The 23,135-nt window shown below is 32.6% G+C and overlaps 1 protein-coding gene across 1 annotated transcript in view; it reads right to left on the bottom strand.

The window, feature by feature from the left end:
* LOC140446600 (uncharacterized) overlaps nucleotides 1-23,135 on the bottom strand; it is a 204,139-nt gene that overhangs the window by 5,957 nt on the left and 175,047 nt on the right. The window contains exons 23-28 of the mRNA XM_072539171.1: nucleotides 22,244-22,418; nucleotides 19,738-19,924; nucleotides 17,884-18,124; nucleotides 9,744-9,932; nucleotides 3,063-3,236; nucleotides 114-180 (exon numbers count right to left, since the gene is read on the bottom strand). Coding sequence (XP_072395272.1) covers nucleotides 114-180; nucleotides 3,063-3,236; nucleotides 9,744-9,932; nucleotides 17,884-18,124; nucleotides 19,738-19,924; nucleotides 22,244-22,418 — 1,033 coding nt within the window. The remainder of the gene's footprint in view (nucleotides 1-113; nucleotides 181-3,062; nucleotides 3,237-9,743; nucleotides 9,933-17,883; nucleotides 18,125-19,737; nucleotides 19,925-22,243; nucleotides 22,419-23,135) is intronic.

Raw genomic sequence — 23,135 nt, 5'->3', positions numbered from 1 at the left:
AAGAATATTAAATATAGAAAAATATAGAGTTTTTTTGAAAATAGTTTCAAGCTAAGTAGTTAGTTTTTATCAGTTTAATATTTTACTTCGTATTATTAAGTTTTTATACTTACTTTATAAAAATGTGCATTTTCAGTAAGTTGGGAATCCATAGTTTCTAGGTTCTCATCATTTGAAACACTAAAAATAATAGCCATTAAATACCCAAAATTTAAATGTATTATTATTGATATAAAAATTATATTATCAAACGAATTTCTTAATAAATGTGAGATAGCTAACATTTTGTAAATTATTTTTTTCAGCGTATCTAGCAACTTCACGCTTTGAGCTGTAAGTATTCCAAGATTGCAAGACCCTATCCTAATTTTTCTGATCTACAATGGTGTTGCCCCTGAAATAATTCTCCATTTTAACATTTCTCTTCAGTAAATGGTCTTTTCATTATTATCCAAAACTCTTTTCAGGCGATAATGAAAACGGAGACCTTCTGACGGACCTCCGTAGCATAAACGAGATAGGTATTAATAATACATTTTCCCTCACACTGAACAATACAAATACACTTTTAACAATAGTAGAGGACAAAGATCTATTAGACTATATTCTGTCGAATAGAGAGTTACAGCCCTTTCAAATTTTGGATGTAAGAGCACTAACGTCAGCAGAAATAGGAAGCGATCATTTATTGGTATTATGAAAAATTTGAATGAAAACACATATATGTGATAACAAAACACCAGAATACACCACAAACATAAAATTCGAAAGCTTACAGGATGACTCCACAAGAATATCCGAATAAACCAAATAATAACGAAATAAATTGAATAAACCAAAGAATAACCGAAAAAAGTAGAAATAATTCTTGGTGAAAGAAATATAAATAAAAATAAATCGTTCCCAAGGCGAAGAGAAGAACTCCATGGTTTTGTACAGAAGCGAAGGAAAAATGTAAAGAAAAGAAAAAAAGCTTACCTGAAATACATGTCAACCAAAACACAAGAGACATACCATAATTACAATAAAATTAGAAACGAAACACATGCACTTGTAAGAAAAATAAAAAATGGTCACTGGGAACGCTTTTCGGAAGTAATGGAACATGAGGTTTACGGTCTGCAAAAGGAAATATGGCGCTTCATAAGAGGTCAAAGAACGGAGGTAAAGTAACTAATAGAACCAAAATACATAGAAAAGGATGCGTGAATTGACTACCTAAAAAAGCTATATGCAGAAGAAAAACAAACGACGCTAGAACCGGAAACACCCGAAATTTCCACAAATGAAGAACTTAATATAAATGTACAGGAAGTTCGGAAAATACTTGAAAACCCGAAGAACAGAAAAGCAGCAGGTAAAGACGGGATACCAAACGAGTTACTGAAATATTGTGGAGCAGCAATTACAGAACAATTAACAACATTAATTAATAAAGTAATAAAACACAATAAAATACCGGAAGAATGGAGAACGAGAGAACTCATTCTACTATTCAAAAAAGGAGATAAAAAACAGCCAGAAAACTACAGAGGTATAAACTTGTTAAATACTACGCTAAAACTTACAACTAAAATTTTACAAGTGCTAATAAATCAGAGGATAGGTTTAGCAGATGTACAACAGGGTTTTCGTAATGGAAGATCGTGTACAGATGCAATATTCGTTATAAAGCAAATTACTGAGAAATCAATAGAGTAAAACAGACCAGCATTTCTGAGTCTGATTGACCTAAAGAAAGCGTTTAACAGAGTAAGACTCAAAGATGTAATCCATTTTCTGTATAATAGAAAAGTTCCCCTAAATATTATAAAAACTGTCGAAAACATCTACCAAAAAACAACAAAATGGAAGTCAGAATAGATGGACAACTTACAGAACCTATAGAAATAGGCCGCGAAATAAGACAAGGGGATTCATTGAGCCCCATGCTCTTCAATTTCTTCATGGACGAAATCATCAAAAGGGTTAACAGAGGAAGAGGATACAGAATGGGAAACAAAGAAATCAAAATACTCTGTTATGCAGACGATGCAATATTGATAGCCCAAGATGAAGATAGTCTGCAAAGATTGGCCTGCAGTTTTAACATAAGAGCAAAAGAATTTAATATGAAAATCTCATCTCAGAAAACTAAAACAATAGTAGTCAGCAAAGACAAACCAGATGTAAGGATGAATTACACTGTCTAGCTATGGAAACCTGGACAAAGAAGTAAGAGATCAAGTACAAAAAGCAAATAGACTGACAGGATGCCTTAATAACACTGTATCGCGAAACAGATACATTAACACTGAGATAAAATCAAGAATTTATAATGACCAATAATGACATATGCCTCAGAAATAAGACCCGACACAATCACAACGCAAAGGCTACTGGAAACGGCAGAGATGAGGGTACTGAGAAGAATTACAGGAAATACGCTGAGAGATCTAAAGTGAAGTGAATGAGATTAGAAGAAAATGTAACGTACAGTGTATAAATAAATGGACAAAAAATAGAAAAGAATAATGAAATAACCACCTAAGCAGAATGGAAGAGACCCATGCCGACAAAATAGCAAGAGATAAGTCACCAATCGGCAGAAGAAGTGTCGGACGACCGCGCAAAAGATGGAGTGACAACCTTCTATAGAGGTATTAATCCGCCAATGAACAAGCAGAATTGCTTATAAAGAGGAAGAAGAAGAAGAAAAGTTTTTTATATATATGATACTTCAATGCCATAATATCCAGTATGATTTAGCCAACGTACTACGAATTCAACCAAAGTACAATATTACTTCACAGGCACTTAAATTTTTCTTTATAGGTCAGGATTACTATTCCAAAGACTGCCCTGTTAGCCTATGTATTGTTGACAATCCTATCACTAGGAGACACTATTGGTGTATGGCGTATACTCCAATAAAAATAAGTAAAAAATAATAAAAAATAGTAATTAGTATTTATTTCAATATTAATAAAAAAAAAATAAAAATATAAAAATATCAATTAATTGACGAATATTTGTGTTAGACAAATATGGAAAAATTTGATAAAAAGGATGCTGACAGTTACCTGTGTAACTGCAATGGACATTTCCCACATTTAAGGCCCCGTTCTATATCATTTTTTTCCATATATTGTGTTGTATTTTTTAGCCTATCTTGAAGAAAATTGCAATCTCTTTCAATGTTATCACTGTTCTTTAATGCGTGGCAATAGGTAAGTTGTCGTATATTCGGACTGATGCTGAAAAAAAAAAAACAATAATTATGTAGTGTTACTAGATATTTATAACACATTATTTGTGTCATATATGTTTGTTTTACTCCAGTCATCAGAGACGAAAATGCCACTAAACCTCTAAAAATCATACGAACAAGCTGAATTTTGATGAGAATGTCAATTTTGGGACCTCTCCAATTGGAAAAAGTTTGCATCTTCAATCCTAGGCTTCCCCCTAAAACCCCCCTCATAGGGAGGGAACATCGATTTAGTAAGAATCTGTAGGCCGTAAAAAAAATTTTAAACAAGAAATGTAGCTGAGACAATTTTGAACAAAAATGTTAATAAGCACTTTTTCTGTAGAATGAACAGTTCTCTCCGACATAACGCCTGAAGCGACCTGCGAATTTGAATGTCAGGTCAATATTTTTTGATCAGAGTGACCTATCGACAAAAACTAAAATGGGTTTTAAAGGTGAAGAGTGAAGCATTCGTATGCAATTTTACCGTAAATAAAGTCAGTTTCTATAAAGTTTTTAAATACATAATCTTTGAGCGATTTTTGGATTTTTTTTCTATTCTCATGAGACCAATAAAATTTATCGAAACTACTGACATTTCGGTATATGTCAACTCAAAAAACCTTTTTCAACAGGACCAGATAATATTCCAAATTATTTTTTGAAACATTGTTCATTTACAATTTCCAAACCAATATACCTACTGTTTATTTTATCTTTGCTTACATGTTCCTTCCTGACTAGATGAAAAGAAAGCTATGTATCACCTATTTTTAAAGCTGGTGACAAAAATAATGTAAAAAATTATCGTAGTATCTCTAAGCAATTAGCAATACCAAAGTTATTCGATAAAATAGTATACAATCAACTATAATGGCAATGTAAATAATTATTATCTGTAGTTCAACATGGGTTTGCAGGTGGAAAATACACTATTATTAACTTGGCAGTATATGAAATGGATCTGTTGAAGACATTGGAGAGAAAGGAGTAAGTAGACTCAATCTACACTGACTTCTCCAAGGCCTTCGATAGAGTCAATTTCGACATTTTGCTTGCAAAACTCCACAATTTAGGATTTACTAAGGAGGCCATAGAATAGATATCAAGTTTTTTAAAGGATCGAAAACAAAGGGTGAAATTATTTAATTTCCCATCTGAATCATTTGAGGTTTTATCAGGTATCCCCCAAGGAGCCCACTGTTCACCATTACTATTTAATCTCTTTATAAATGATATTTCTGATACTTTTGAATCATTAGCTTTACTTTTTGCAGATGACTTAAAGTTATATAGATGTATAAAATCTATAGCTGACATACATATTTTGCAAAAGGATATTGACAGGTTATGGGAATGGAGTATACAAAATAATCTTACATTAAATATCGATAAATGCTTTTATATCAGTTTTTTTAGGGGGAATAAACAATACGACTCAAACTATCTGATAAATAATGTTAACTTAAGATATAAAAATCAAGTTAGAGACCTGGACATTCACAGACTACATTGAAAGGTCTTAAACTTCTTGGATTTACATTAAGAAACTGTAGTGAGCTCCTAATTGATGTAACGAAAGTTGTAGGTATATTGTTCTCTTGTACACTCTCAACTAGAATATGGCACGCTAATCTGGTCTCTTATGTATGAGTATATTAGTATATCAATTCCATTGAGAAAGTTCAGAATAAGTTTCCTAGGTATTGAGGTTACAAAATGGAAATTCCAGTTGCAAATATAGATAAAAAAGTAATTTTAGATAGATTAAATCTAACACTTTATAACAGACGAATTCAATTTGATTCTGTATGTTTTTATAAATTATTAAATAACTTAATTCAATGTCCGGAACTGCTAAGTGAAATAAGCTTCAATATTCTACAGCATGGACTAAGATCTTTTTAGTTAGGTTAGAATTATTTCTAAATATTGTATTTTAGAGTGTAGTTATAAGATACATTAGATTAAAAAATACAATGTTATTATAATGCTGTAATGGGGTGATCTCGTTTATTTAATAAATAAAATAAAATAAGATTTAAATAGCAAACATTGAGACAAAAAGGAGAAGCCTGCAGAATTCTGTGAAAAATACACCAAAAATACACCACAAAGCGATTTTTTTATCATTTTTGGATGCCGTCACTATGCAGCGTGTAGGGGTTCATGCTGGTTTTAGAATGTAGAGAGATCATCAACCACTACTACAAATAAAAAAGTATTATTAGCACGTTATAGAGTTGTATTTCACATTGAAAACGCCAGTAAGTCACGTAAAATTTCTGAAGATTTGATTATACGTATAGCTGTTGAGATGATAGAAATACTAGTAGGTGAAAAAGGGGTTGCAAAATAAAAACCATACGCCTTTCTAATGAAACTATCTAAAGTAGAATAAGTGAGATGACAGAAGATATTCGAGAACAAAATATTGAAAACATCAAAAATTGTACGTACTTCGCTTTACATAAGGGTGCATCAACAGATAATTTCAACTGCCCAGTTTATAACATGCATATGGTACAACGGGAACAAATGGGAAAAGATAAGGGAATTAATAGACAACAGAGACGAAAGACAGGAAATCCCTATAATAACATTATCTGAATTGACGGAAACCTTAAAAGAGGTTAAAAACGGAAAAGCCGCAGTGCCTGGAGACATTCCCATAGAGCTGGTTAAATATGGGCCGACTGCACTTTTAGAATTAATAGTAGACCTTTTCAATAAATATATGTGTGGAGACCAGAAAATTCCTAAAGATTGGAATAAATCTTATATAAGCTCCATATATGAGAGGGAATAAAAGAGACTGTTCCAATTATAGAGGTATTAGTGTAACGAGCTCTGTGGGCCGGTTCTACGGCAGAATATTAAAGAAGAGAGTTGAAAGACAGATACAAGATATTGAAGAACAAAGCGGCTTTCGTACCGGGAGATCCTGCCTTGATAATATATTTATTCTACGACAAATAATTGAAAAGCGTGTCGAAAGAAGTAGAGAGACCCATTTGGTATTTATGGACCTTGAGAAAGCATATGATAGTGTCCCATTAAAGAAAATGTTTGAGGTCCTCAAAAGGTCCGGGTTGGATTCGACGTATATCCGAGCGATATATAAATTGTACGAAAATGCAGTTAGTTGTGTAAAAATTGGAACCAGAACCTCAAATAAATTTAAAGTCACTAAAGGCCTAAAGCAAGGATGCTGTTTGTCACCGACACTCTTTAAAATATACGTCCAAGAGGCATTGAGGAATTGGAGAAATGTAGATTTATGGGCATCGAAGTGGGACAAGAAACTCTGTATACATTGTTGTTTGCAGATGATCAGGTGGTGGTTGCAACCGATGAGGAAGATATAAATTATATGAATCGAAAATTATTTGAGGAATATGCCAAATGGCTTACTGTAAACATAAGCAAAACAGAATATTTAAAAATTGGAGGAAATACCACAGATCTGAGGCTTGAAAACGCAGTCATAAAAGGCTGCAACCAGTATAAATATCTAGGAAGCATCATATCAGTAGATGGCAGAGTTAAGATAGATGTACAAAACCGAATAACCCAAGGGAAAAAATGCATCCGAATACTGAATTCATTACTGTGGTCTAATAAAATAAAGATGCATACCAAACTTCGCGTATACAGAGCAATTGTAGAACCAATTACCACATATGGTGCCGAATGTTGGACGATGACAAAGAATGAACGAGATAAAGTAGACGTTGTGGAAATGGATTATCTTAGAAGGTCATGTCGAGTATCGAGAATGAAAAGAATCAGGAATGAGGAAATACGAAACCGTACAGGAATTAGAGATACTCTTTCAGATAGAATACAAGGAAGGCAATTACAATGGTATGGTCACGTGATGAGAATGGAGGAGGAGCGGTGGCCAAAGAAAGCCTTAATGTATGTTCCGCCAGAAAGAAGGAAAAGGGGAAGACCACCAAATTCCTGGAAAAGAGAAATTACAAAAACAATGCAATCTAGAGGCTTAGAAGAGGGAGATTGGAGAGATAGGAAAAGATGGAGGCTGAAATGCGGGAAGTGACAATCGCCGTAGGACCCCCGTTATATGATGATGATATGGTACAACGAAAAAATGGCATCACAGAAAATATTTTATATTGTTTTAAGAAGTATTTTTGGTATTACAAGGTATTTTTGGTATTACATTTGGTATTACAAGAAGTAATACCAAATGCTAAATGACTAACTACACTGTTTTTACATCGTGAAGCTTTTGCCTCAAAAATCTTTACCTTTCGAAATGGATTGCGTTTTAATGCCATTAAAGTTGTAAACCTCATTAAAGGGCACGTGTTACAAACTTGCATTTTTTCATTTAAGAGCCGAACTTTTGATGTATTTGAAAGATGTTATTCGGTTTTGAAACTATTTTCCTGTGGCTTGGTTAATTTAAATAATATTATGTTGATATGGGATTAAGCCACAAATATTGGTTGTAATGAAAATAACATTTTTAACTAACTAATTTTGTTTTGACGTTTCGATTTCCACTCCGAAAATCGTTCTCAAAAAAGATTATTATACAAATTCTGGAAAATATATAATTAACGTACGTTGGTATGGGAGGTACGTTGGAGTATCTCCCAAAAATTTTCGTACGCATCTGGACGTCAAGAGTAGCACAGTTTTCAGCACGGTCTTATACAGGTTTTCACTTAGATTCAGCTGTTTTACTTTTTCTAGGTTTTTCGGAATAATACCAGTAGTAGATAGAATAACAATAATATTATTATAAAACAAATTAGAGCAGAGTCTATCTTTAAAAATGTTAACAGTAGTTGTCAATATGGTAACTTGATCGAAATATCGGAAATATAGGTATTAAATATTCTGTTTAATAACAAGTTCACCTTGGACATTGCTGTTGTCTGTTCACTCTTTAATTTGTAATGGTGGACTTAATCTTCCGTCTTGATTTAAAATAAATATGATGTTTAGGTTCCCAAAATTACATTTTAAAATACGGAAGGACATAATTAGGTTATCTCGAAGACATCGATGCTCGACTGTCGTTAGATGAGTCATGGAGAATCTATCTTCAATCTGTCAATCTTCATATTTAGGTCTTACACCTAGAATGGAAGACGGAAGATGGACGAAGAGATTATTGGAGTGGAGACCAAGAGCCGATGGACCGACGACCTAAGGAGAATAGAAACAAACTGGATTGCAGCAGCTAGAGATAGAGAGAACTGGAGACGTTTGGAGGAGGCCTATATCCAACAATGGATGTGAAAATGGGGCTGGATGATGATGATGATGATGAATGATGACCTAAATAAGATTTTATAGCGACTGAGATAACTGGCCCGGCAACTCAAGAATAGGTCTGACGTATATTGAGTAAAATTTACTAACAGAGATTAGATATATACGTGTAAAACATTTACGGATCAAGAACAGTTTCGAGTTTGTACGTTTACACACCGACACTATGTGATCAGCCCAATTTACAAGTCACTAGTAACTATCACTTCAATATTGTTGTGGGAGGTTACTAAGTTTATGGGACGTCCATTAATAAAGTAGGGTAATGATGAATTATTTTTGCCGATATGTAGTTCAATGCATTTTCAATGTTAAGCCGAGGTAACCATTCTGAAAACCATTTGAAGGTTGCGTCAAGATCGTGTTAAAGAACATGTTGGAACATGGATTCATATATAATTTGGTATCATCTGCGTTCTAGGAAACCTTACTGGATATACCAGTATAAACCCAATATAAACCCGAAAGTATTTGTCAGATAGAAAATTTTTAATCCAAATGTTTAACTTTCCGCAGATACCATATTGATCAAATTTAGCTAGTAATCGACTTTTGGGAATACGATCGAAAGCTTTGGAGAAGTCTAAGTAGACTACATCAGCAGGATACATATTGTTTAAAGATGGCGACCAATCGTTTACACAATGAAGTAAGTTTGTGATCGTTGAACGACCCTTGATAAAGCCATGCTGTTGGTGAGTGATACCATTTTCTTGTAGGAGAAAGTCAGACATGGCTTCCAACATAATAGATTTCATGACCTTGCCGAAAATAGACTGATTGCACAATCATTCTTGAATAATTTCCTTGATGTACCTTGTACCTTGGTAGGATGTTAATTTTTAAAACAAAAAATCTATTACTTTTCACGTTTTTTTTTTGCGTAATTAACGATTTTAATATTGACTATATTTTTCTGACACATCAAGTTGATTTGACAATGACAATAAAGTACTTTAATAGCAAAGAAGAAATTTAAATTCTTCGGTACTTTAAAGAACGAGCCTGGCAAATAACTGCTGTATAAAACTACAGTGTTAGCTCAGTCTGAAAAATCCTATTGTTCTCTTTTAGTGCCCCCCTTGTTAAAGCGTTAAAAAAAAATCTGTAGCTTATGAAAGATATTATTATCATATATTTAATAGATATAATTAATAAAAAGTGAATTTTTACAGATAATTAGTACACAATGGAATATTACCTGACATTATTTTCTCTTAATTCTTTGAACATTCTTGTACTTCCTTCACTACATTGTGTAATCTCATTGTAACAAGCAAAATTCCAGATATTAGATAGTTTAATGGATGTTACATGATCAATCTCATTCCAATTTGTACTGGGAACACTGGCAGCTAAACGTTCGACATTTTTTAATAATAATTCTTTTCTGTAAAATATATATGTATATAATAAATCTGTAAAATATGTAACAAATCTATATATCTACATCTATATATAATCTATAGAAATAAGTCTACCTATAAATCTGTGGGTGAGTTCAAGAGGGACCAATCTCACTTTTTCGTGATTCTTATTGCAAGGGCCAATGTACAGCTGGTTCCTAAAAAACTGATACGACTCATACTAAGATTTGATCATTTTGAGCAGTGTAATTGATTGGTCTGATATTATATTGTATTTATTATGACAGACAAATAATAAAATAAGCAAACAAACAACAAACAATTGATTACATTTTAATTCATAAATTGTAATAATTATTATGGTCTAAATTTTGATAATATTTTGAATTCCTGCATTTTATAAAGAGTATATAAATGATAGTTTTTATCTAGTTTTACTCAACAATATATTAAAGCAAGAATTGTAACCAAATTAAAAGATAACTGGGCACTATTAGTGGCAGCAAAACATTTTAACATAAGCAGAATCACAGTTTTTCTATTAATAAAAAAAGGAGGGAACAAGAAACTCTTGAAAGAAAGCGAGTGTCTGCAAGGCCAAAACTATACTAAATTTAGGTATGTAAAAATAAAATTAATATTTTGTAATATCTCCATCGGCATTGATAACAGTTTGTAGTCTTCGGTTTATCTGCGTGAAAGGAATTGTGAAATTGTCTTCTTCAGAGAGCTATTCCCAAACCTGTTGTATACCGCACCACAGCTTTTCAGCATTTTGAGGTATAAAATTGGCGCTAAAATAACCAGCTGCTCGATATCTATCAACATATAGAGGATTAAATCTATTATTATCTGGTCTATACACCCAAATTTTGCCCTTTTTAGAAGATTACAAAATTTTCTTATCTGTAAATATTACGATGTCCGAAAAATCTTGATTTTGTAGCTGATGTTGATAGCAAGTTGTTGTCTTTATTCCCGAAAACTGAGACATAATTCTTGCAGTTTTCCCATCTTCAACAGGATTCTCTTATAATCTCTCCAAATACGATCTTCATGAGTGGTAGATATTTTTGTTCGTCCAAATCCTTGGTTTCTTTCGAGAGTTTCTTGTTCTCTCCATCTTTTAATAATATTAAAAACTGTTATTCTGCTTACATTAAAATGGTTCGCTACGGCAGATAGTGACCAACCATATTCTATAACCATATTTCATTACAATTCTTGCTTTTAGTTCTTTGCTAAGATGTGGAGCCATTTTGAATACTCAAGTTGAAGCTCAATTTTCTACAAAATACGCTTTAAGAATTATACCAGTTTTTTTAGGAATCAGCTGTACGTAACTTTGTATTATCTTCAATATATATGCTAGTTTCGTTTAAACCTTCGAAGAGAGAAGTCAAACAACAATAATCGGTTTATCGATTTGGTATTAATTAGTGTTCAAGTTTTTCCTTTTTCGTGTTACAAAATTTATCAAAACTATTTAAATACGATAAGATAATAAAGTAAAAAATAAGACGCCAGAAGGTGAAAGTGGAGGTTTCTGTGAAAGTGGAGTTTTTTGTGAAAGTGATAGTTTTTCCAATATGGAAAGTACTGCTGCCGTCATGGAATTGGGAACAATAGGTGCTAAGGAGGACGAACCAAAACTATTTAACTCAATAAATCCAGATAAGTACTCGTTAAATAATTATTACGTATATGTTGAAAAAACTAATCAGCAAAATTTGGGTCGTTTGCATCTTATGTTTGTAGGACATATTTTACACAAAAATCTAAACGTACAAAACATTCAGGAAATTAAGGGAATAGGTAGAAATCGCGTTAAAGTAATATTAAATTCAATAGCAGAAGCTAACAAGTTGGTCATAAATAAAAATTTAAAAGAATTAAACTTAAATGCTTTCATACCTAATCACCTTTTAGAGGTCGTCTGATTCGAGACGTTGATACAAGTTACGACGCTGATTATTTAAAACAAAACATAAATTCAAACTCAAGGGTTGTAGACATCAGACGAATGCACAGGAAAGTTGAAAAATATGGTAAAGCTGAGTATGTACCTAAGAAGACCATTGTTGTCAGCTTTGAAGGTAACATATTTCCCAGCAAGTTTATTTTAATGTGGCAGCCAGGAACATTGTATCTTATGTGGATCTGTAAAAACCGAAGAACACAACTGTTCTAAATCTAATAAATCATGTATACATTGCAAGAGTTCACAGCACACATCGATTTCCAAACTATGCCCAATTTACGAGGAACAGAAACGTATTAAAAATTTGATGATAGAACAGAAAGTATCCTTCTTAGAAGCAAAAAAGCTTTTTCAATTTTCAAATTCAGAAATAACAACGAACAATCGCTTTTCTGTCTTAGCAAACTACGAGACAGAATTCCCGAAACTACTTCAAAGTTCTGGTAATAAACATGCTTTCCAGCAGCCACAACCTACAAATTCTCAACGTTCAGATAGTAGCAGACCTATGGCACTAACCCATAACAACAAAAAACGTAAATTCACTACTTCTCCCTCATCCCCAAACTTACAGAACCCTCCCATGATTAACTTCCGTTTTGGACCATCACATCCTCTTTCCCAGTATCCAACGCAATCTACCTTTCAACCTACAGAAGGTGATAATAAAGATATTGCGCAGGTAGTGACGGAGTGTGTCATTAATTTTTTAAAAAATATTCACACACTTGAGGATTTAAAATCTGTAGATAATGAGATCATACATCAGAAAATAGTTTCAGTATTGGAGGGTACTAAAATAATGAAATAAAATTCTTAGCATATATCAAAATCAAAATTATTTATCTAAATTATGTAATTCAAATGGAACTTTTTTCTGGCAGTATTTCTTATTTAAACATTAATCCAAGGTCAAAATGCACTTTAAAAAAACCAATATGAATGTTTTCATTTATTTTATTTAACCACTTTTTACTTATTCGTTAGAATCAGATGTTGGAGGACATCTCCAGTAAATTAGGTTTTCCAAGGACAAACAACTCTGAGAATTTTACAATGGAACGGAACGTCCGTTGCATCCAATAAAAATAGTTTAGTTCATTTTTTAACAGCTGAAAACATTGATATAGCGTTGTTAAGTGAAATATGGTCCAAACCAAATCAAAATTATACATTTAAAGATTATAATATAATCCGCCAGGATAGATACGATGGGTACGCCGGTGTAGCAATTTTGATTAAAACTTCTATCCCATTCTGTCAAGTGAATGTTACTAAAAATTTCAATGATAAAATTTTAGTTTGTGGCATCTCTGTTAAATTTAACAATTTAGAGTTAAGTTTCTTGTCTGTGTATAGGCCACCTAAAGTCCGTACGTCTTAACATGATTGGAAAAATATCTTCTCTCAAGTTACATCACCTTGTTTAATTGGAGGGGATATGAATGCTCATAACTCACTATGGGGCTCACTGCACTATGATGCTGTAGGTCATCAAATCGTCAGCAGTGTCGAGGACCTAGATCTTATTATTTTGAATAATGGGGAACCTACATATCTTCCCAAATATGGTACTCAGAAATCTATGATTGACATTTCTCTCTGTACAGCTAATCTAGGCAGTAAAGTTTCCTGGTCCGTCTCTTCAGATACTTTAGGGTCAAATCATTTTGCTATAACCATCAACTTTTCCACATCTAACACATCACATGAAACAATTTATCCAAAAAGCAAATGGAATATCAATAAAGCCAATTGATCACTTTATACATCCTTAATATAAAAAATGTTTGTCAACTATAGTAGCTCTTTAAACACTTACGAAAATTATAATTTTCTTATTGATTGTATTAATGAATCTGCTTCAAAATCTATTCCTCAATATACAATTCTTAAACTTAAAAATTGTCCTCCACTACTACTACTACTACTACAAAAACTACTTAAAATGTCAGGAAGTTACTGCTCGAACAAAAAAGCAGTTGAAGCAAAAAGCTAAATCCAGTTGGATCAAACGGTGCTCCAATTTAAATAAAAATACCTCTTCTAAGCAAATATGGTCACAGGCCAACAAAATTCACTTTTTGTTGAAACCTTTCACTAAATCTGAATTAGATTTCGCTCTCAAAAATTGCAGTAATACCTCTCCAGGGATTGATCAAATCAAATACCCTATGTTTATCAACCTACCAAGAGACGCTAATAGTCTACTTTTACAGGTATTTAATGATATCATTCAAAATAACATCGTTATTGATTCATTTAAAAACGCCATTATTGTTCCTATCCTAAAGTCCGGTAAAGATCCAAGTATTGCAAATTCATACAGACCAATATCGTTACTTTCCTGTGTTTTTAAAACTCTAGAGAGACTCATAGAATTTAAACTGGATTGGTGGTTACAAAAAAATAATTTGCTACCAGAAAATCAGTTTGGATATAAAAGAAGCTTTGGAACAACCAAAGACAGTTGGTTGGACAATGGTTGCTAGAATGCTCTAACAACCATTGTGGTAGATGTACAAAATAACTTAACCAGAAACAACTATTGAACAGGACTATTCTTGGATATTGAGGGAGCATACGAATCAGTTTGCTTGTCAACTTTAAGAAACAAAATGGATAATTTATTTCATATGCCAATTATTCGTAAATACAATAATTGGATTTTACACAAAGAGGATCATCTATGTAAGAGATCATAATAACAATCTTATTGGACCTCGTTATAAATATCAAGGTATACCACAAGGCTCAGTTTTATCTCCAATCTTATTCAATATATACAGCTCTCACATACATAACATCCAAATAAATAACAGTTCATTCAAAATCGTACAGTATGCCGACGATTTCTGCATCTATACAGAAAACAAAAAATATGAAACCTGTATGCAAAGCCTTAGCAAAGTATGTGAATCCCTTTTTTCATGGTTCTTAGAGAATGGTCTCAATTTACCTATAGAAAAATCAGTAGTATCTATCTTCACAAGACATAACATTTCTACAAATGAAAATACCATTCTGAACGATCAATGTTTTAAGCTTCAAAATCATGTCAAATATCTAGGCCTTATTTTGGATAAGAAGTTAACTTAGAAGACAACACATAGAGTACATGCTTGATAGATGTAACAAAGGCAGCAATTTCCTCAAAATGACAACTAAAACGTGGTGGGGTTGCGATGTACAAACATCCTTGTTGTTTTATCGCGCTTATATACGATCTATTCTAGATTTCGGTGCTACTCTTTATGGTTCCGCCTCCAAGAACCTTTTAAGAAAAATTGACACGTTTCAAAATTCTGCAGGGTTATAGAGAAGCCACAGTAATATACACAAACGCATCAAAGACAACAAAAGGGCTGGATGCGCATACTTTTTACTTGCTACAAACGTAGAATTCAAGTATAAACTACCAAATGAGTTTTCAATCTTTTCAGCGGAATCAATAGCTATACTTGAAGCTCTAAAATATGTTAAAAACACCTGCAATAGACATATTTTAATTATGTCAGATTGTCTTTCAGTTTGCATCATTGTATCATTTATCATCGACTGGAGTCAACATAAAATTTATTTTGGTCAAAGCACATATTGGTCTCAAACATATTGAATACGTAGATTATTTAGCTAAAATGAGTGTAACAACTGGCACTATGTTGATATATACGCTTAATACATCAGATGTTACTTCTTCTTCAAGTGCCATCTTCGTTCCGAAGGTTGGCGATCATCAGGGCTATACGTATTTTCGAAACTCAGATGTTACTACAATTTTCAAAAAAAATCAGCAATTTAGATGGAAAGAGCAATGGAAACATTACTGTTCTACAAACCATGAAAGGTATACTTTTTTACAACCAATTATACCTCAAACAACCTGGTTTCAGAATTTCAAAGCTCCTCGTAAATATATTACTACTATAAATCGAATACGCTTTGGACATGCATGCTACCCATGCCATTTATTTAAAATAAAAGTCATCGATGATGATAGTTGCAAACATTACGGTAAGCTAGGTGACCTCGATCACATCTTCTTTGAATGTCCTAAATTTATTCAGAATTCAAACTCCCTGTATACAAAATTAACTAGATGCAATACATACGCTCCATATAATATACAGTCCTTGTTAGCCATAGGTTCTGTAACAATATATAGGTAATTTAATTATAGAATTTTTGTCAGACACATGCATAGCTTTATAAATCTGGTAATCGTTCAAGAAAACTTTCATGAACGTGTATAGGGTAGGTGGGAGTTCGTTGAAAATATGTTTATGTTCAGGCTATCCAATACCCTAAGTATCTAATAACAAACCGAGAATTAATTTACTTCGTTATTCTAAACATTTCGGTATTTTGTTTAGATTATCTGTTATTAATTTCTCTCGTTACTTTTGAATAAGCCGCGCTCGTTCAGCAATTTTGTTTAACCGAATGATCTCATCGCACACTTAGCAGAAACAATTTATAGACACAATTTATAGTTCTGCGAACATTCTTTGTGTTCGTCCCAAAAACCGACAGGCTGTGGTTTCTGACGAGCAACGAACGAACAGCTCACAAGCGGTTCGTCCCGTCGTACAAATTAACGAATATTGCGTTCACAAACGGTTCGCGAACAGTTCTGCTCGCATATGTGTACCCGCCTTTAGACTTGTACCCTTTGTTTATCCTATATGTAACAATACCTTATCCGTGGTCCAGTATTGTTTGTCTGTTAAAATAAATGTCTTGACGGACCCCTAGACGAGAAGCGAGTGTCCTTGTATTTTCCTTCGACGTGTTCTTCTATTAATTATTCGTCTATTTCGTTTTAGGGATATCGCTGTGCATTTGTCTGAGAGAAATAATCTGTATTTATGTGTATATACTTTCTTAAGCAATATATTATAACCTTTCGAGACTGGCTGAATGACGAAAGTCTATGTTTGGTCCTTTTAGTTAACTATAGCATACTGCGTGCTAAAGCTCAATGTTAGATGAAGTTGACCGCGTACTAAGGTTATTTCAATGTGTCTGTTATTTTAATGTGTCTAATCAAGAAAACGCAACATGTCTTATTTTTATCGCGATGCGATAGTCGCGCTACCACAATGAATCATACGGACACGCATAGATATGCCACCTAAGCCTGGCGTATCTTCAAGAGTGGTTCAGAGCGGTTGATTCATCAAAACTACTTTTTGGCATGAGGTATTATTGAAAAAAAATTCAGGATGCTCACATAAATCTTAAAATAACCTGTAAAACTGCCCAAGAAAAAATCTTTGATGCTTTCGTCGTTTACTTCTCGACCGAAGCAAAAGAGCCATCACACAAGTAGTTTCGATATCATCCATTGGAAAACAGATGCTATTCAGCGATTTATAAATCGCAGTGGATGCACCCTCTAGATTTTCTACGACAGAGATATTTGTTTGTCGCTGCGATTGATAGTGGAGGGCTAGCCTAATGAGTTTATCCTTTATTTTTCTTTGTACGCTCCGTATTTTAGCTATAATAGCTTATATTGGACATCGATGCAGAGTCATTTTTAAACTGCTCTATTCATGTATTAAATACTACGATAATTAAACTACTAATATATCTGTAAGTACATCTTCATTCGCAGTTTGTATTATTTTGGGCTATTAAGAATCGTGTATAACTTTTTAGTCTTATTTATTTTTTTATTCCAATTTGATATGCACTAATCTTTTTATTTTTGGAATAATAAAAAATAAAATCCAATGTTGTGATCCTAGCCAGAGATGAGCAAAAAATAAATATTTAGTGACTATTACTTTGATTAAATTGTCAAGAAAAAATGGCTATAAGGAAATTGTTCATGGATATAAAAAACTATCTTTACATTAATGGTCTTAACCCATAAAAAAACCCATAATGGCTGATTGTGGATATATAGTATAAATACTAATTTTTTGTTCTTATATTAATAAAAATAAAAATAGGCTATCATATTTGACTTTTCTGAAATATCTTACGCTTTTTCGTTGGAACTTATTGATTTAAGAGCTGCTTCCCAAGGATAAAAGGAATCTTCATTCTTCATATAATTCAAAAATTCTAATGCATCTAAAGAGTCTATAAAGCCAGCTCTAACTAAGCTAGCTGCGTCGTCTGTTAATTTAGCTCTAGTAAGATCAGATAATTTTGTGTGATCCTTTTGAAGTTCTGCTTTTATTTTGTCACGCAGAACTTTTTCGTAGTTGACTCGGTAGTAACCTAAAATTTTTTTAGACATATATACGTATATATAAAATGAAAGCTATATATTATAGCATTGGAGCACAAATTAGTCAAACCTTTCGCGTTTGAATCGGTATCAATAGAGCGATATAACAGTTATTTTAGGTAGTGCCCACCTCATCAGTCGACTTGGGTTTGAGACTAATTCAAACTACTAAAGGTTCAACTAATGTCTCCAAAATACTTTCCACGTTAGTGTTTAGCGCACAGAGGTGCCACCTGCTTTGGTGGTGAAGAATTAAACAATTTAATAATGCCCAGAGGACAGAAAACAATTTTTTATTGAAAACAATATTTAATTGTTTAGTTCTTCGTCACCATAGCAAGTGGAAGCTTTTTGTGCTAACCAGTAACGACAGAAGTATTTTGGAGACATTAGTTGAATTGAATAGTTTGTTTGAATTGAATAGTTATATATATATATATATATATATATATATATATATATATATATTATATATATTATATATATATATATATATATATATATATATATATATATATATATATATTAAAATAGAATAAAAAAGATAGCTGAAACAGAAAAGTTTTATCGATACATCTGAGATAAAGGAAAATATGTCATTTTTGTCTAACACTCTTTTAAATGTTTTATTGTAACATTTAGGCGCCTTTCACCCAAAAAATTTTTATGAATCTAAAAGCTTCTTTCAACGTCCACACTGGTTATCGGTGCACACTTATTACTTTGCTTCATCTTTTGAAATCCATCCGTTTTTTGTTAATACATCTTTACTTTTTTTAATACTATCTGACCAATTTCTCCAGAGATACGTTTCATCTTTTTTTTTTAAACTGTTGATTGTTTGGATCGGCTCAAGTAATACCATTTGCTATTTCTCCAAATATTTTGTTGTTTATTGTGTTCACTCACAAAACAAAAGTTGCTTTTGATAAAAACAAGATTGTTTTTTGTAATTCTGTTTCACCTTAAATATCCTGAAAGCCTGTTATCGATTTGCTAACAGTATTTTGAAGTTCCAATACGATGCTTTTAAATTTTTGATATATTTGTCGTAGAATAAAGCTACATCTAACCATGTAGCTCCACCGAGTTAACACTGGTTCAGGTGGAAATAAAGTGTTTCTCTAAAAAGTTGCACCAAGGAGCTTTAATGAAATTATTTTTTCCATTTTTTATCAACTCATTAGCAAGTGGAAATTGCAGTCATATAGTCTCATCAACACAATTCAGGCCGTAAACTAGACACGTACAGTGAATTAGGATTGGATAAAACACTTTAAGATTTGATGCTGTTTTGATCATATATGGTACAGCGTCGGAAAATATTAATACTATTTTATTGGTGGACACAGCCTCGGGTAGATAAAAATTTGTTAATGCTTCATTTACGAATCTTGAAACTGTGTTGTTATTTGTTGCTTCCAGTTCTGTAGTCTCGTCCACAGCAAACTAGATGTAATTGTTCGCCACTAGTGTTTTTGCTTTTTTTTATTATTTAGTTAGTTGATATTAACCCAAAAAAGAAAGGCACCTCTACATTTTTATCACTATGTTCTTTAAAAGTATATATGTAATCTAACTAGTAGGGAAAATAAATACGTACCCAAAGAATCTGGATTTATGATAACCAATGTATTGTCATTCACTACATTTTTAATAGTGACACCTTCACTTCCAGGTTTTAACCAAATTGTAGAGCTATATTGACCTGTTTCATTAAATATAGTATAAACAATAGGGATATACCATTTAGTATTATATTCATCTTGCCCACTGTATAAAAATCTTTGCTAAAATAAATTACTCGTATTAGTTTATTGACAGGAGTCTAACGTTACTACCTCGCTTAGGCTGTGTACCTCTTCAAGGAAGGGTCTTCCTTTTTTGCGGGATTTTTGAAAGGTAGAGCAACGTAAGTAAAAGGGGGGAGTGGCAGTACGCTGCTAGCGAAGCGGGGCAAGTAGAAGAGGGGCCTGTTTTGTTTTGAGGAAGGAGAAGTTAAAAGCATGCATGCCTCGAGGAGAAAGTACCTCCGTTGTTACGAGATATACGATGGGAACGGCTCTTGGATTAGCATTTTCGGGTTGTAGCTTATTTTATCTGCGATATTGAGTGGGGTTGCTTCTAGGACGTCGTGATAATCATCAAGTAAGTTCGTTACCAGTCAAGTGTAGAAGTTTGGCTGGAGGGAATGGAACTTTTTTTATGGGATTCCTGGTGATTAGTAAGGAGTTTTGAGGGTCAGTTTAGCTCGGTTGTTAAGCCTATTTATCGCACGTGATACGAATCTCTTACTGAGAGAATGGATGCTGTACTCAATGGTATGCATGTTGGAACATGGATGGATTAGTGCCTACGGGTAGTCAGCACGATTTCTCATACATTTCTGCAGTATCTTTCGATGAGAGGTCTGATAAATTTTGTGTAGGTATGTAAGAGGGTTTTCATCTTTTACCAGACAACGTGTCCAGGAGATTAGCTCTCTTCCTTACTCTATCTATAGTGTGCTGGAGGTCAGTGTCCCAATTGAGAGATTTATTAAAATGAACGCCCAAGTAGGACACCGACGGTCTGTATTTGAACCTTTCTCATAAGAGAGGTATCCGGTCCCCCTAGTTTTTTCTGAGGTGGTGTATGAAGATATGAATAAGTTTACTTAAGATTTAGTGGAGTTTGGGGTGACCCTCGGTGTACCTGTACCAATTAATGCCATGGCATCGGTATATAGCAAAATAGTTTCTGATCTGTTCATTAGGTGGGGGATGTCACTATTATATATTGTGTATAATGTAGGAGCTGAAAGCCCTGTGAGACTCCAGCTAGTGGAGTAAATGGGGTTGAGAGTTTGTTGGCTACCTTTACTCGGATTATCCGATTGAACAGATAGGACAGGATTATTTTGATAAATAATATAGGCAGTCCAGTGCTGTGGAGTTTTTCGATCAGTCCGGCATGAATCGAAGGCCTTTTGGACGTCGAGAAAGATGCCTATGGCAAACCTATTTTGTTGGTTTATGGATCATGAGATGAAATTGTCTACTTCAGGCAATGCATTTTGCATTGCTATTTTGTGGCTGCATTTGAAGATATCTCCTATTGGGGAGATACGCCTAAAAATACTCTGTCTGATAGGAGAGACCCGGGCATTAGCCTGCATTTATATAAAAATGTATGCGTGTAGGGGATAATATTGCAATTTGGTTGTGGTAACAAATATTTTTGTTTTCACGTTTAAACAGTTTTTCAGGCTACTATTCTAGATAGGTACTATTCTTGACAGAGGCAGAATCTACTAAGTAAAATAGTTAAATAAAAAATTTACTACACTTGCAATTATGAAAAGGTTTTACATTATTACACAACTGCAAAATCAGCGGTATTGAGTTCATTGCCGGTTTATTACATTTGTGTTAGCAGAATCTTGCCGTATAACCATTTTTCTCTAGAATGGGGCTTCTTTTGGAAGGTGAATCTTCATATTTTGCGGATCATCAAGATGTGCATTTTTAAATTTCGGATTTCTGTTTTCCTTGTTTCTTCTTTTGTTTTTATTTTCTTGTAAATGAATAGTAGTTATTAATGTAATGGGAAGTATAAAATACTGATCCAAATGCTGCGAATGTGGTAATTTACGTCTTTATGAGCGTGATTCCTTTTTTGGAGTTTTTTTTTTTTAAGTTAAATTATTGTAAGTTGCAAATTAGCATCGTTGGTGAAATTTTTAGCTGTCTGATATTTAGTTTAGGCTCATTAAGTAATATTAGCTTCCTAAAAGTTTGCTCTTGCAGTAATTCTTTAGTAATTCAGTAAAAGGATTTATTTACCTATGTTAATAAAACATTGTTATTATATATATATATATATATATATATATATATATATATATATATAGAAAAGAAATTTAATCTTTGCAGATTAGTTAAATAGTAAACTCTTAAATATTGCAGATTTCCCCAATATATATATATATATATATATATATATATATATATATATATATATATATATATATATATATATATATATATTCATATCCTGGACATTTTCAGTAAAGTACAATTAATTTTAGGTACCTCTTTAATTAAAATTTATTAAAAAAACTGATTTACCTGTGTTAATAAAATATTATTTCCAACAACTGACACATTTACAACAGGATATCCAGGTCGGTTAGTCCAGTTATCAACAAAATCCACAAATTTTATATCAGGTGTTAATTGTCCATCGGGAAATTCATTGCTAAATACTGACCAAAGTATTTCAGGGGTTGACCAATTGAGAGCCCTAATAACAGTAATACTAATAATTTAACGAAATTAATTTTATTCAATATATATATATATATATATATATATATATATATTTTATATATATATATATATATATATATATATATATATATATATATATATATATATATATATATTAAGGAACACTCGAAGAGTGGTGGGTTTTTCGTTCAAAGTGGAGAAATAAAAGACAAAGAAGGTGGCTACTTCATCTATTTATTGAAGACGTTTCGCTTTCTAATCAGAAAGCACCATCAGTTCATCTTAAAAACACATGTAGCAGTCAATGATATTAAATGTGTGAAAAAGCTTACGACAATGGACATTATGAGATCAAGTTGTATAAACAATTAATTGAAACTAGATACAGTTTAAAAATTAACAAACTTAGCACAGGAAAAGAACATGTGGTAATTGTACATGTATATAAAAAATTTTTGTTAAAAACTTAAGCAAAAAACATTAATATTAATATGCAGAGAACTAAAAAGATCATAAGATGCATATATACTGTTGGAAGTGCATCTTCTGATCTTTTTAGTTCTCTGCATATTAATATTAATGTTTTTTGCTTAAATTTCTTAAGAAAAGTGGTTTGTAAGATGTCATCAACATAACGCGCAGCTATGATATTGCCTCGAATAAACATAAGTGGTGATCGACTACCATAGGCAATAGCCCCTCAAACCATTACTCCAACTGTCCAACATCT

This window comes from Diabrotica undecimpunctata, chromosome 7, assembly GCF_040954645.1.
Source record: "Diabrotica undecimpunctata isolate CICGRU chromosome 7, icDiaUnde3, whole genome shotgun sequence".
In the NCBI taxonomy this organism is placed as follows: Eukaryota; Metazoa; Arthropoda; class Insecta; order Coleoptera; family Chrysomelidae; genus Diabrotica; species Diabrotica undecimpunctata.
This window is presented reverse-complemented; position numbering and strand designations above follow the sequence as displayed.